Source organism: Denticeps clupeoides, chromosome 16 (genome assembly GCF_900700375.1).
Source record: "Denticeps clupeoides chromosome 16, fDenClu1.1, whole genome shotgun sequence".
In the NCBI taxonomy this organism is placed as follows: Eukaryota; Metazoa; Chordata; class Actinopteri; order Clupeiformes; family Denticipitidae; genus Denticeps; species Denticeps clupeoides.
The window spans coordinates 1,869,707-1,885,495 of record NC_041722.1 but is presented as its reverse complement, the minus strand read 5'-3'; the positions used below and the strand labels follow the sequence as shown (position 1 = coordinate 1,885,495).

General features: G+C 41.3%; 1 protein-coding gene across 4 annotated transcripts in view; it reads left to right on the top strand.

The window, feature by feature from the left end:
* The first annotated feature begins 678 nt into the window (after nt 1-678).
* pacsin3 (protein kinase C and casein kinase substrate in neurons 3) overlaps nt 679-15,789 on the top strand; it is a 28,175-nt gene continuing 13,064 nt past the window's right edge. Inside the window, exons 1-7 of one of the 4 annotated variants that reach the window (XM_028955903.1) lie at nt 680-1,073; nt 3,302-3,391; nt 8,700-8,769; nt 13,940-14,040; nt 14,455-14,611; nt 14,831-15,066; nt 15,169-15,324. In XM_028955903.1, the coding sequence (XP_028811736.1) occupies nt 13,987-14,040; nt 14,455-14,611; nt 14,831-15,066; nt 15,169-15,324 (603 nt within the window). In that variant the 5' untranslated portion in view covers nt 680-1,073; nt 3,302-3,391; nt 8,700-8,769; nt 13,940-13,986. Of the gene's footprint in view, nt 1,074-3,301; nt 3,392-8,699; nt 8,770-13,610; nt 13,653-13,939; nt 14,041-14,454; nt 14,612-14,830; nt 15,067-15,168; nt 15,325-15,789 lie in introns of those variants that run through there. The other 3 variants (XM_028955905.1, XM_028955902.1, XM_028955904.1) reach the window with 3 other exon arrangements.

The following is a 15,789-nucleotide window of genomic DNA, read 5'->3' as shown; positions in this document are numbered from 1 at the left end:
CCTGGCTGCTGTTTAATATTTTAGCATTAATAATATTACCATTAATGAAGACACATAGGTGCCACTGAGCAAAGTACCGTCCCCACACACTGCTCCCCGGGCGCCTGTCATGGCTGCCCACTGCTCAGCAAGGGTGATGGTTAAAAGCGTAAATAAAATAATGCATTTAAAATATACCTCTAAGTACCATGCGACCTCTACAACTCATACAAAATGCAGCAGCACGATCTTCAACCTTCCCAAATTCTCCCACACCACCCCTCTGCTACGTTCCCTCCACTGGCTCCCTGGCTGCACGCATCAGATTCAAAATACAACAAGAGTGAATAAAACGATTGTATTCATAGTTGTGGGTCCTAATGAACTAGAACTGATCACTTCATCGATGGTAACTTGAAAGCACGTTGTAAGTCGCTCTGGATAATGGCGTCTGCCAAATGCCTTAAATGTAAAATATGCTTTGGCATAATCTACTTATTTAATCTCACATATTAAATAAGGATTTTTCGATGGGCACACTCACGCGTTCTTCACAGCGCCATGGAAACGCGAGTCGCGTCTCGGGACCGTTTAATGGCGACCTCCGTGGAAGAGAAGAGAGGCTGGCCATGCGATGGCACTGTTACTTCATTTGTATGGGCGCCCGAGGATTAGTCATGTTTGGCTTTCACGCGTCTATAGCTGTGGTGCGTTCAGGGATGTGTGATTTTTCGAGAAGTGATTGGCCGAAAACGATCGTCCGTCCGAGGCCTGTAAAGGGTTAACGCGTGTAATTGGATCAATGGGGCTTGAGCTGCGCTGCAGCATCTAATTACGCGAGTGAAGCTGAAGCCCTCCGCGGACCAGAGGGCTGCCCGCCTGCCTGCCTGCTGGATTCGACACGGCTCGGTCCTGACTCCGTGGCGCGTTCTGGGCTCCGTGTTCCCGCATGTTTAATAAGAGAGTTCGCCCAGCGAAGTTTTGTGGAAGGTGGAGTACAGCCTTTCTTTCGCCATCGTTGCATTGAAGGCAAACAAGTGGATGTGGCGAGTTTGAGCTGGGGGGCTTGTCTGTGGAGTAGCCGGATGTAAAAGGTAAGACATTAGTTGGGATGTGGGCTTGTTTGCAGTAAACTAATCCTGGGAATTGTGTCTTTAACGTGGGCCTGTATGTATTTAATGTTTGCGCTAATAAAGACATGACTCATCATAAAAAAATCCTTACAAAAGTTACTTATTTTAGAATAACCTGTTGCAGAACCGCAGTGGGTAACGGTGCGATGAATCGATGACGTTCGAGCGGCAGTCGACGAGGGCTGAATGCCTGACGTGCTGTGCGCTTTTTCTGGAATAATTGATGGAATAAGGAAGTATTGTACAACATTCTCCAGAATTCTACTGATGTAACTAAATGTGTAGCTCTACAAGGAGTCCCGGTTCAAAAGAGATGTGTGTGTGTGTGTGTGTGTGTGAGTGTGTGTATTATACTCATATACTGTATACACTTTACATGTTTAAATTGCTGTCATCTATTTTTGGTAGTTCTGTGGCCTCACCACTCCCAGTTTAGGGGCTTGTGTGTGTGTGTGTGTGTGTGTGTGTGTGTGTGCGCCTGGTTTGCGTTCTCTCCCTGTGTTGGCACAGGTGTCCTACCACCATCCAGAGGTGCGTTGGTCTTAGAGGTGTGTGTGTGTGCGATTTATGTATGCTATACGGTGGGCTTGGGCCTGCTGACCCCAGAAGGGGTCTGGTATCCGTTACTCAGATATGGATTAACTAGTTATTGAACATGAGTGAGAGATTTGGTACTTGCTTTTGTAGTTCATGTGTATTTCAACAGCATTTTCCAGTGGGGAGCAAAGCCATTTTTTTTGTCATTTAGCACTAGCGTCACAGTGTTTTGTGTTATTTGCTCTCTAGGGGATAGAAGTTAGCTCCAATATTATGATTTATGGGCAGTTTCTTTCATACCTCCCATCAAATATACACACTGAAAAGAGATCTTTAGAAGATCTGATGGTTGGTCCCTACCAGATCTATAAACTAATAAATGAATCCCTAAAAGCAAAAAGTCTACAGATGGAGTACAATATTGTATAATTATAATAATTGTGAAGTGATTGTCACATGTGATACACAGCAGCACAGCACACGGTGCACACAGTGAAATTTGTCCTCTGCATTTAACCCATCACCCTTAGTGAGCAGTGGGCAGCCATGACCAGCGCCCGGGGAGCAGTGTGTGGGGACGGTGCTTTGCTCAGTGGCACCTCAGTGGCACCTTGGCAGCTCGGGATTCGAACCGGCAACCTTCTGATTACGGGGTCGCTTCCTTAACCGCTAGGCCACCACTGCCGTATGACAGAATTGCTTGTGGCTTAAATAAACTCTGGTTGTGTTTGTGCAAGTTTGTATTGCTTCATTACAGATTTTTGCACAGGACTGTAATGGTTCTGTAGGCAATATAGTTTTTTAATATGAAGGATTATTGTTAAAAAAATATATTTGTGTAATTGTGCTTTAGATTTGAAATAGGCTCTGAAAAATCAAGCATTTATGCTTCTGAAAAAACAAGCATTAGGGTTACAATGCAATATATGTTGCTGTTTATTCTCTCCAATCATTTGTGGGAGCCTAGTTTCAAGACTCAAGATTTTATTTGTCACATGCATAGTTATAGCAGTACAAAACAAAGGGAAAAATGCGTCATGAGACATTCTGTTTTGACTCTGCATAGTTAAAGTAATAGTTAAATAAAATAAAGGGGTGAATAAAATAGAAAAAAAAGAATCAGAATAAGGCTAGTAAATTAGTAGGCAAGCTATAACGCAAGCAATGATATTTATGTTCAAGGAGGGTAGTGGCTATGGATTCTGCTAATAGTAACAGATCACCATCGACAACAGTGAACATTCAATGGTCTGGTTGGGAGGTGTGAGGTGGGGTTGCATGTCCTCATTCAGAATCCTTGTGGCCTGAGGATAAAACTCTCTCTCTGTCCTGGCCATGATGCTTTTTGCCTGGTTTTAGGTGGTGGAACAGGCTGTTATTTGGTTGTGATTTGTCCTTCCTAACCTTGATGAAGAGATGCCGGACCCTAGCCATGTAAATGTCCTGCAGAGATGGAAGTTGCCGGTTAGAATCCTGAGCCGCCAAGGTGCCACTAATGTGCCAGTGAGCACTGTCCCCATAAACTTCCTGGGCACCTTTCATGGCTGCCCACTGCTCACTAAGGGTGATGGGTTAAATGTAGAGGACACGTTTTGTGTACAACAGAGATTCTTTCTTCCTGACGGGCCTCCTTTCTCTGTATGCTTCACCAGAGTTTTCTCCTCTTCACACCAACTCAGACCTGTTACAAGCCAAAGCCATAAACGCCAAAAAACTCCTGGATCAGACGCCCGTGGTGTCAGGTGAGCGTGGACTGAACACAGACCGTTTTTCTGCTCAATGGAGAAAATCTAAAGCCGTTTTCAGACCGAACATGCTATGTGGTGTCTCAGTGGACAGAGCAGGAAAATATGCATGGTTTTCTAAACTATGTAAGATGATAATGTTGTATTGTAGATCTCTGGACACTTAGAGACACTTGTAAAGTTCAGCTTTTCCTCCACGGGGCAGTGGTGGCCTTGCGGTTAAGGAAGCGGCCCCGTAATCAGAAGGTTGCTGGTTCGAATCCCGATTCACCGAGGTGCCACTGAGAAAAGCACAGTCCCCACACACTCCCCGGGCACCTGTCATGGCTGCCCACTGCTCACTCAGGGTGATGGGTTAAATGCAGAGGACAAATTTCACTGTGTGCACCGTGTGCTGTGCTGCTGTGTATCACATGTGACTTCACATTATTCTCTCTTACTTAACAGTGTTTCGAAGTGGCTTTGATTCTGTTGGTCACAGTGCACAAAGTTGTGTTGAAATCATGAATTCATCTTTCAGCAGATCATATTCAGCAAGGTAATTGAAGCATTGCATGATGGGATCTGTAGGTTTTATGCGTTATCGGCGCTTCATATCGCCAGGCCATATATATATATATGTGTGTGTGTGTGTGTGTGTGTGTGTGTGTGTGATCTCGCAGGATGTGGCCCACATGTTTGACACCCCTTATAATGCTCTATTAATGGCCAACGAGGCTGTGATTGGAATATGAGACTAGAGCTGCTCCGGAAGTGAAACATCAAAATCAACCAGGGACAATACGGGACAGTTTTTTATCTCATCAGGCACTCTTATCCAGAATGACTTAATCAGTAGTGACAGGGAGCCCCTCAGGGTAAAGTGTCTTGCCCAGGGGCGCAATGGTAGTAAGTGGGGTTTGAACCTGTTACTCTGTGGTCTTCTGGTTCAGAGGTGAGTGTGTTACCCACTAGGCTACTACTACTACTACCTCTTTCTGTTCTCTTGACATTCATCTGACAGTAATGCACTTTTATCCTGCTATCCTGTTTGAACTTGCTGGATGTGAAACAGGCCTGTCTTTGTATCCTCTGTGTCTCCATGGTTAGAAGAGTTTGGCAGAGCAGCTCAGGTCTGGCTGAACAGTGGCCTTTTTGTACAGAAACATGCTAATGGATGCTGAATGTAGGTGAAGATGCTACCCAGCAGGGTTAGAGCAGGAACAGCAAAATGTATTCAAGACTGTTTCTAACATACACAAAAACACCTTTATTGAGGTACGGTAAATGCAGCAGGCAGGTTATTAATGATTTTTTCAGCTATAATATATTAATAATAATAATATGCCTGAACTCCGCCCAACCGGCATGTTCTGTTGCAAAAAATCTATATTATTTACTTCACCTGGCATCAATCATAGTGTTATGTCTTATCTGTGTATCTGTGACATTTAGTTAAATTAATAAAACAGTTATTAATTATACATGAGAGAGATTATGACAGTTTCCTGTCATATTGTATGGTTTCTGCATGTGTAGTAATCCATATTTTAGTCATGATTGGCATTGTGAGAATGATTTCTATTTTAGCTGAAGAATGAACACTTCAAGAAGCACTCATCCTTTATGTTTCATGTTTAACAAACAGATCAAACTTACAAAGCCAGGCATATGGAATGATTCCAACCTGAATTATTGAGAAATCCACTATTTATGGTTTATGGACAGGGAAGGATGGAGAGTACCTTGTATAGGCAGCCTACTTGGTCCGATTTATTATTATTTTTTGCCTCAACTGCGCATACTCAGATTGTTGTTAGCTGTGCACAAGGTGGTCTCACTTTTCTTGCATTTAGGGACACTTTAATTGCTCTGATTGTCCAATACTCACTGGTCACTGTGGTGTTCTAGGTTCTTTTAACAAATGTATAGATTTTGATTGTTACTCCTGTGCAATTATTATTAAATTATATTTTAGCTGTCCAGGTAACCAGACCATTGTTTTTATTTTGAAGAGCAGAAACCAGTAGTGAACTCTGTGTCTTGCATGATTCAGTATTTTGCTGCGTCAAAGCTGACTCTCCTCATTAGCCGCAAATGCCCTGTCTGGCTGTTGTCAGCGCCGGGCTGCTTATGTAATTAGGACATGGCACTGATATAATCCATTGTTATTGTGAGTTAGTCCCCTTCTCATAATGAACAGGTTCACACCAAAAATTAGGAAAAGATGACAATCAAACTACAGGGTGGGCCATATATATGGGTACACCTTAATAAAATGCGAATGGTTGGTGATATTAACGTCCTGTTTGTGGCACATTAGTATATGTGAGGGGGCAAACTTTTCAAGATGGGTGCTGACCATATGTGGCCATTTTGAAGTTGGCCATTTTGGATCCAACTTTTGTTTTTTCAATAGAAAGAGGGTCATGTGACACATCAAATTTATTGGTAATTTCACAAGAAAAACAATGGTGTGCAATGGTTGGTTTTAACGTAACATGAGTTATTTATAAGTATCTGACCACTTATAAAATGTATTCAATGTCCCACCCTGTAAATGTCAGTCTGATGTGAAAAAACAAGCAAATCCAACTTTGAACAGCTCGTTATCCAGCATGAACATCATATCTTCAGGTGGAATGATCTAGATTTTTAACAGATGTTGTGCTATTATGGCTACTAGATTTATGCTTGTATTCTTATTTCACACAGTGGTGCCTTTTTTGTTTAAATTGGTTGCCAAATAACAAATGAGCAAATAATCAAGAGCCAACTTACTGCAGCGATTTTATTTCTTTATTTATTTAATATGACTGCATTTTATTTAATCTTAACTGTGAATTTCAGTGAAAATACCTTATCCTTTCTTAAAAGCTCCCAGAGCTGTCTCCTTGCTGAACTCCTCTGCCCCCCCCCCCCCCACACACACACACACACACACACACTCCTGATAACCACCATACTATTTAATCGTGCACATTTTTGCACATAATCATTGCACTACATTGTACATATCCAACTGTAAATATAAATATATATATATCCATTGCATATACACATTTGTAGAATTCTGATTATACACTTCTTTTTATACATATGTTCATATTTATAGTTAATACTAACTGTATATTATTACATAATACTGTACGGGGCAGTGGTGGCCTAGTGGTTAAGGAAGCAGCCCCACAATCAGAAGGTTGCTGGTTCGAATCCCGATCTGAAAAGGTACCACTGAGGTGCCACTGAGCAAAGCACCGTCCCCACACACTGCTCCCCGGGCGCCTGTCATGGCTGCCCACTGCTCACTCAGGGTGATGGGTTAAATGCAGAGGACAAATTTCACTGTGTGCACTGTGTTGATGTGTATCACGTGTGACAATCACTTCACTTTCACTACATCCATCTGTAAATATTATTCAGTCTCTTCCTGTACATATCACCTTATGTATACCCATAACTTATCCTACCTTTATCCTGCACTTGTTGCTTACTGCAATTCTGGTTAGACCTAAACTGCATTTCGTTGCCCTGTACTTGTACATGTGTAATGACAATAAAGTTGAATCTAATCTAATCTGTTTCCCATGGTTGTCACTGTCACATTTTAGAATGGTCAATTTGTTGGCCTGCATCAAGTGGTCTGAAAACAATCTTCTAAAGTGATCTGATTTTTCAGATCACTTAAAGGTTTGGTGAAGCATTTCCACTATACATCTCAGATTGGGACTAAACTGCTCCAAAACCAGAAGAAAGCCCCTTGAATAAAAGGCTAATAGTAAAAATGTCAATTTAGCTTGGGTTGCCCACTGGGTTGCCACAGTGGATCAAGTTGTGGATCTGGTTGTCCGCATAGTTACGCCAGTTGCCCTTCCTGACTCAATCATCCCCATTTACCCAGGCTTGGGACCGGCACCAAGAAATGCAGTCACGTGCATCCCCAGTGGCTTTAGTTAGATTTCTATGCAATAGAGGAGCAAATGAATTCAGATGCCCTGCTATGTATTTCTGACCCTGTTAATAAATCGTCTTTTCCAGTCCTGACAGGGCTCTCTACAAAATAACAGAGCACATAAAAGTGTTAATTTTATTAAAAATGCAAGTAAAAATATGTACATAATGTAAAGGTCTGCAGGTGCAAGCCATGTAATCTGTGCCAATTTCAGCAATAATTAAGTCTAATTGGTACATTACCAAAATACCTCTAATTATTTCCTTGGAGCAGAGGAATTCTAAATGAATTTCTCCAGGACATCAAGAAAGAAAGGAGTTCCACCTTTTCTAAATGTATTAATAGATTCTTTTAAGTACATATCTGACCTTCCCCACAATAAAAAAAATCTCTAATGCATGATTTGGTAAGCTAACCTTATGATAATACTAACCTTAGTATTAAAAAGATTAAGTAATTAAAATGCTGTTTATTTTCAGAGTTTTTAACTTTTTTTTACCAAGTTCCTTCTCCCACACAGGTTAAATATGAAGATGACTGCACATTTGACTATAACAAAATTAGATAATCTAACTGTTTCACTAGGAAGGCTGGGAAATTATAAACATCTGGGGATGGGTTCTTTAATTGAATGATATGTTGTTTCAATATCCTCCACATAGAGAGAATCTCAGTAGAGAAGGCGCAGGGTGTGATAGAGGAACGATCCAAAAGTGGATCCAATTCAACAATTAAAGTCACACCAAATATCAACATTGTCGTTTTTTAATAAGGTGTTGAATTGAATCCACTTAACCAAATTTCAGTTTCAGCAAACTCCATAGATGTTTTCTTTGATGCATGGCAATAATTTGACACTTTGTGTCTTCTGACATAAAGCTGCTCACTGCATCAGTTATGGTTTATCAAATTGTTACCATCTGAAAGGTCATTATCCATGACATAATAATCCAATGGGATACTCTAACCTATTTATTTTAAATCCATGTGGTAAATTTTCCCTCCTTTTTGTACAGGCTGTGTATGTTCTAGTGACCGTATGATGACCAGCCTTGCCAACCGTTATTTAGACCCATGTTTAGTGTGTGGTGTATTGTGAATGCTGTGAATTTGGAGTTGGTTATTTTAAGCCTTTGGCACATGGCTGGTTGCTCCGTGCTGGTGATTAGCAGATAGATGTGTGACTTTTTTTTCCTGTGCCCTCATCAAGGTTTTTACAGGTTTAACGTGTGACATTTCACCCCCCGGTACAGAATGTGTCGCCATTGAGAGTCAGTGAGTGTATATTAACCCCCTGACCACTTTCTCTTAGCGAGGAGATCTTGGTTCACTGCCTTGTTGGTATTAATGCCAGTAATTCTCACTCTCCTCCAGGGACAAGCATTCAGATATAATTACTGGGCTGAAGAAGACTGATCTCTGGACTCATTTTGTCTCGTTTTAGGTAAGTTTGGTGTCCATCTGTGTTTTTCCATCTGTGTGTATCCTTGGTAAATAATGGCAATGTTGGGATTTACTAAATGGAAAGTCAAAGACTTGAAATGTGAAGAGCTGCTTGCAGAGTTTTTGTTAAAGCTGAGTTAAGTGATATTTTGGAGCAGATCTTGTTAAAAGCTTTAATCACAGTGTGGTGACACTTCAGGAGTAGAACTGATATAGAGAGATAAGTATTCAATAAGCAAGGCCAATTAATTTTCTTTTGCCGTCCATAAAAACTTGTCTACCAAAAGATGAAAAGTATTTTTGTACACACCCCTGTGCTTCAATAATGTAGTAGTCCATTACTGCGGACACCAATTCAACCATCTTATTGGTTACTTTTTTGTATTATACATTCATTCACTCTATTCCAGCATATTGAAGCCTTGTTGCATTTGTCCTGTCAGCAGTACAGCTGTCGAATGCACAGATGGTTCCGGGTGCTGTCAGTGGCTATCTTTGGTTGTTGAAACTACCCCAGGCTGAGTGGATGGTCTGTGAATACCTCAACCTTAAACTGTACATGTCATCAGGGAAGGGAGAGGCTGTGGCTTGATTTGGAGCCGGAACGCTGGTTGGAGTAATTGCTTTGGAGCCTTGCGCATGTTAATCAGATTAATGACTACAAGTTTCCAGTGTGGCTTATGTGGACCCTTTGACTCCTCCCTCTTTTGTCCTACTTTCTGAATTATCCCCAGCAGGGGATGTGGGTGAAGGGTGGGCTGGCTGCATTTGTTGTGCGTGTGAACTGTGTTACGCATGTACCACGTGCTCCGGGCTGCTGTTGCTGTGTTTGAGTGTCTCCTCACTTCTGGACAAAGCAGCTTTGGCTCCGGTTTGTTGTCATAGTGCCATAGTTTCCTCAACCTTCCCTTTGCACTGCTTTTGCCTCCATCGTGACCCACGAATGCCACATTTTGTGGTTTACTTTGGTACTGATCCAGATTTCCATCTCATACGAACGGCAATGTCAAGTGCATGTACTGTGTGGGGGTGTTTCACTTTCAGCCCCCCATATAGGTAGAGGGATAAATACTTGATTCCAAGGGGGGAAATTGTGGAGAAAGCAGTGTGGTGTCTAAATAACATTACTCCATTATTGTTTTTTTTTTTTTTATCATTTAAATTTATATTCTCAGTTGTAGAGCAGAACAGATATTTAAAAGGGCTAACATAGAACAACATTTAAATAGATTGTGCATGAAGTTTCTTGTTTGTCTGGACATATGGTTTTAAGATATTGACTTATTTGAAATGAGAGAGAATGAAAGGAGGTGTCAGTGTAAGTTTTAAATGTATTTTATCTGTCCTTTTTCCATTGTTCAGAAATGTACTTTTGTATTGTAACTTGTATTGTAAGGGTGGTAGTAGCCTAGTGGGTAACACACTCGCTTATGAACCAGAAGACCCAGGTTCAAATCCCGCTTACTACCATTGGGTCCCTGAGCAAGACACTTACCCCTAAGTTGCTCCAGGGAGACTGTCCCTGCAACTACTGATTGTAAGTCGCTCTGGATAAGGGCGTCTGATAAATGCCGTAAATGTAATGTAAATGTTGTAACTACGGGGTGTCTATGATTGTGGTTCCCAGCACTTTATGAATATTTTGTCACCATACGATGGGCTGTTTTTGCCTGTAAGGTAGTTGTCTGGCTTTGCTCACCCGCATAGTCATGTAATTGGCACTTGCAGTGGACCTGTCCCTCTCCAGACTTGACTCTGTAATCATGGATCTCGGTTTTCAGCTTGGGTTTTGGTTATTGCAATGCTGTGACCCGGAGCAACTGCCTTTCAGGCCAGAACACAGAGATGTCACACTTTAAACTCTTTGTGGAGCTTTGTATAACTTTAGTTGCGCAATATAAGACTGAACACACAGATTGTGAAGACTCTGTACTGAAAGCTTATAAAAGCAAGCAGATCAGAGGGGACAGTTTCTTGAGTGTTGCCAGATTGGGCAGATTTTAATAGTTTATTTGATATTTTGGGGGTTAAAGTGCTTGCTGAGAGGAACCTAATATTAAGTGATAATTGTCTGGTTCTATAACTGCTTTTCAGGTTTGTGTTTGTTTAGACATTTCCAGATGATTGAGCTGAAATGACTACATATCTGGCAACATGGAATATATTTTTTTGTATTATCATGTATTAACAAGGATTTTTAATTAAATCATCCAAAATGAAGTGGGGTTGCAGGAGAGCTGGCAATTACTTGATGTCACATTAGTGACATTAGTACTTAATACGTTTTAAAGCACTTTGAAAATATGGCTCTAAATCTTGAAGTGACATTTACTGAACATTAGTGACATTAGCGATGTCATGGGGACAGTGGTAGCCTAGCGGGAAAGGAAGCAGAAGATTCTTGGTTCAAATCCTGAACAGTCAAGGTTCCCTTGATCAAGGTACTGTCCCCAAAAACTGCTTCCCTGATTGCCTTTCATGGCCAAGGGTTATGTGTTAAATGCAGAAGACAAATTTTGTTGTCACCATGTGCTCTTGCTCACAGATCTGCAGTACCTGGCCAATAGTAGGGCCAAAATAATGATCAGGACACACTATCTTTACTCATTTTTATGGACATGGTGGCAGTTTTATTGTCTATGGCAGTTTTATGTATTTGCACTTGTAATATGTCATCAATTTCATACATTAACGTTGCAAATACATGCAATAAAGTTATCAAGCTGTGCAAATGACACTCTTTTAGATTTTTAAAAAGGAATTAGGCAAGTGTTACCTTGATAGTTGTATCATTGTTGAACAGAATACAGTTTGAGTGGTAGTAACCTAGTGTGTAACACACTTACCTTACCCTGAGTGTCTCCAGGGGGACTGTCCCCATTATTACTGACTGTAAGGTGCTCTGGATAAGGGTGTGTGATAAATGCGGTAAATGAGTGGTAAAAAGAGTTTCCAACACTTCCCTGTCCAATACTTTCATTTCTGGAAGACTGCACTGCACCACAGCTCAAAACTGATTTGTAGCTGTTATTTGTCCATCAGGCAATACTGTTTGGAACAATGGGGAACAATGGAAGTTTTGTTGTTTTTGTTGCACATCGTGAAAGCATACTGCCCTATGTCTTTAATTTTATTGTGTCTTTTGAATGTATGATGCCCCCTGGTCTGTGTTCTCCATTGGACCCACATTCCAGTTGATGGAATAATTGGTCCGTACTCAAGTGCACACCCGATTTGGCACTTTTGTGGGAAATGTCTCATGCTCTCTGTGTTCTTTCCAGGTGTCCCAACCCACCCCCTTACCCATGCCACGCTCATGCGCTAATGATAATAATCAGCTGCAGCATAGTTAGGATTTTCAGAATCTGTTGTGTTCATCATTAAAGGTGATCAATGCCTCAATTATTGGTGGATCACAATGCATCCTACAATAGTCTACACTAGTCCACATAACTTTTTCAAATACAAGATTTAAGGTCTTGTTCAACCGTGTGGATGCTTTAATTTGCAGAAAAATGCTCGCCATTCAGTTCGCACTCACCTGACTTCACAGACGTTGGACCAGGCATTTTTATTCCGTTTGTGGCATCAGGTGACTGCAGACTGAACATAGACAGTTTTTGACCAAGGGCATCACACTCTATGCTTTGCGCTTCTTCTTAAGAAAATATCAACTGGGGCTCAGCACCAAAAACCACTCCCAGTAATGCGATAACATTATGTTGTAGATCTCTGGACAGCTCTGTGTGTGTGTGTGTGTGTGTGTGTGTGTGTGTGTGTGTGTGTGTGTGTTACAGGGCCTGGATAAGATGAAAATTAATTCATCTCTTGGGCTTGATTGCACCTAACCTGCAGCTTTAAAGGAGATGATTGATGCTCTATTCAAAAAGGTAGAGCCCTCCAACTGGTTAAATCCACTTGTAGAACTGGAAACTTGATGTAGTCCCAAACAAAATACACATTTACAGGACTCATACAGGGCTCAACAGATATTAAGCAATCTGATATGAAAAAATATGGGGAAATGGTCAAGATGCTGGGCTACATCTCAAGGTGTCTGGAATAAAATGAAAGACCTCGAAAACTGCGCCCAGGCTTGGTCACCTTCAGAAAGAAAATTGCTGCTCTGGAAGGGGTTTGTGAGGGGTTCACGTTACTTACTAAAATGACCAGAATGAGCCTTTGTTTAATGAGGGACTGAAAGCAGAGTTAGCTGAAAATAATCTTCCTGAACTATCATTTCTTCTGTCAAAACATAGCCACAGGAAGCACCCCATCTGTTCTGGATGGAGTACTGAAGCAAATATAGAAGTCATGGGACTGTGTGCTTTCGAAGGCTCTGCAAGTTTATAAAGGACAAAAACATCTTTATTTACAGGAGTTGGCAAATGTTCATTTGTAGGACCTTGCCAGACAGTACAATATTGGCGTACCCTGGAGTTTTCTCCATTTTGTTTTTGTGAATATGAAATTGAACTTTTATGTATGCACTCAAGTTGTGTTTAAATATATATAATATAATATAATTCTGCACTTTATTTGGCCCATAATCCAGAAAAGCCTGTTTAAATGAGAAACATCATGAGAAATGGATTTGATGTTGGGCAGAAAGAAGTTGATTTTAGAAAAAGCTGCTTTAGTCTGTGTGACTAAAATACAACCAAGAACAACGTTAAGTGGAGCCATTTTGACTTTGCACTACCCTGGATCTCCTCCAGGAAAGTGTGTGCAGATTAGTTACCCTATGAAGATGCTCATGAGCCATTTTTAAATTTGATATTTCTAGCAAGCTCTGGTAGGCGGAGTTAGCATGGTTCTCTTTAGTGTTCTCTTTAGCAGGACTCCTGTTGCATCGTCACTGACCAAGCAGAGACACATTCTGAAGTGAGACCCATTATACCTTTACAAAGTCTGCCAAGTTTAATTATGGGATTACAGACAGATAATAGAGCCTGTTGTAAAACTGTCCTAAAACTCTTTACTTGTAGTGGGGTTACAGTGAACTTCCTGTCAAAATCAGCTGTGCTTTTTATTTTTCATCTGAATTATGTCTGTATTATTCTGCATTCTTTTAATGTATCATTTTTATTTGGTTGGTGAAGTATTGGCTGTGCTGTGTTCTGAATGTTCTTTGGTGGGCTCACTGTATGGTCTCTTTGACTTAATTTCAGTTTGACATCAAGCCGCCACCATTCCGTGCTGCAAGGGTGACGAGAAAATGTCTTCCAACGGGGACCTGCAAGACGTTGGGAGTTGTGAAAGCTTTTGGGAGGTAAGAGATACATGGAAGTAGGCAGCTAAATGAGTTCCACTGCAGGCCAGCCTACTGGGTCTGACACAGAGATACAGAAAGGAATCGCACTGGGCGTGGTCCTCCTCTTCTGCCTTGCATGGGAATGGCCCTGTTGACTGCGGGTGAACCATCGACACTCCATCATATATACACATAAATATACTCACTGTCAGCTTATTGTGATTTAGCTGCACACATCTGTCATTTTTGGTATATGTTGTCAGAACTGGATGCTTTATTCAAATCTTGATCATTTAGAAACATAAAAAATCATTTTCATAACTATTAATTCATGTTATTGACCCTGTGATCTTATCACAAGATCCCTGATAACTCAATTTGGCAAGCCGTACGTCCACATTTACCTGGAAAGCAAAATCCTTTTCCCTGCAGCCAAGCAACTACAAGAGGACTGTGAAGCGCATCGATGATGGCTACAAGCTGTGCAGCGAGCTAATCATCTGCTTTCAGGAGCGAGCGAAGATCGAGAAGAGCTACTCCCAGCAGCTGAATGACTGGGCCAAGAAGTGGCGAGGAGCAGTGGAAAAAGGTGAACATGGTCCAGGGACTAACACTCACTCCACACTAAAAATAGCTGATCATTGTTCAGACGAGCAGTGCGAAATAAATTTTTAAGTCATTTCATCCTGCGCTATATTTTAACACTGAAATTGGTGCATTATGAGAGTGTGTGTTCATATATCGTATATTGGGGGAATAATGGTCTGTGTAAACATTTGGGTAATTGTGAGCGCGTGTGTCTTTGCAGGTCCTCAGTATGGCACCCTGGAGAAGGCTTGGCATGCCTTTATGAATGCAGCAGACAGGCTTAGTGAGATCCACATGCAGCTGAGAGATCACCTGGCTGTAGAGGACAGTGAGAAGATCCGTAACTGGCAGAAATCAGCCTTCCACAAACAGATGATTGGGGGATTCCGTGAAACCAAGGATGCTGAAGAAGGTTTCCGCAAAGCCCAGAAACCCTGGGTCAGAAAACTAAAGGATGTGAGTGACTTTCCACAGATGTGTCCTGCTCTGCCATGTGTGTGTGAGCCACACTGCCATGGACATCTGTAATGACTGATTAAGAATTATATTCTTCTGCAGGTGGAGTCAACAAAGAAGAGCTACCACCAGGCATGTAAGGAGGAGCGCACAGCTGTCACCAGGGAAACTCATGCCAAAGCAGACCCCACCAAGTCCCAGGATGAGGTCCGCAAGTTCACTGATCGTGTGGAGAGATGCAGTCAAGAATCTGAGAAGGTGCGTTTTTTTTTTTTTTTTTTTTTTTTTTTGGTACTTTGCTCAGTGGCACCTTGGCAGCTCTTTATTTGAACCGGTAACCTTTTGATTATGGGTCCGATTCCTTTCCCACTAGGTCATCCACTGCCCTACTGTTAAAACCCAGTACTTAAAATCAAAAAAGCAAACAAAAAAAAAACACACACATCACTGACTATTTTGTTGCTTTCCCATTGCATGGACCCTGCAGAGAAAAGTTGTCAGTATCACTGTGACAATAAGATTATATGCTTGCAAGAATAGTTGCCAGAATATTTGGTGTTGCCTTTGAGCAACCAGAGCAAATATTTTTTTTAACTATATTATATTTATTATCTTTACATATTCATACATTACATGGCAACCCACAAAAACTGTCTGCGGGAAATTGGCGAGGTGAGAACATTCAGTGTCAGAGCATTACAGTATATTACACTAGATTACATA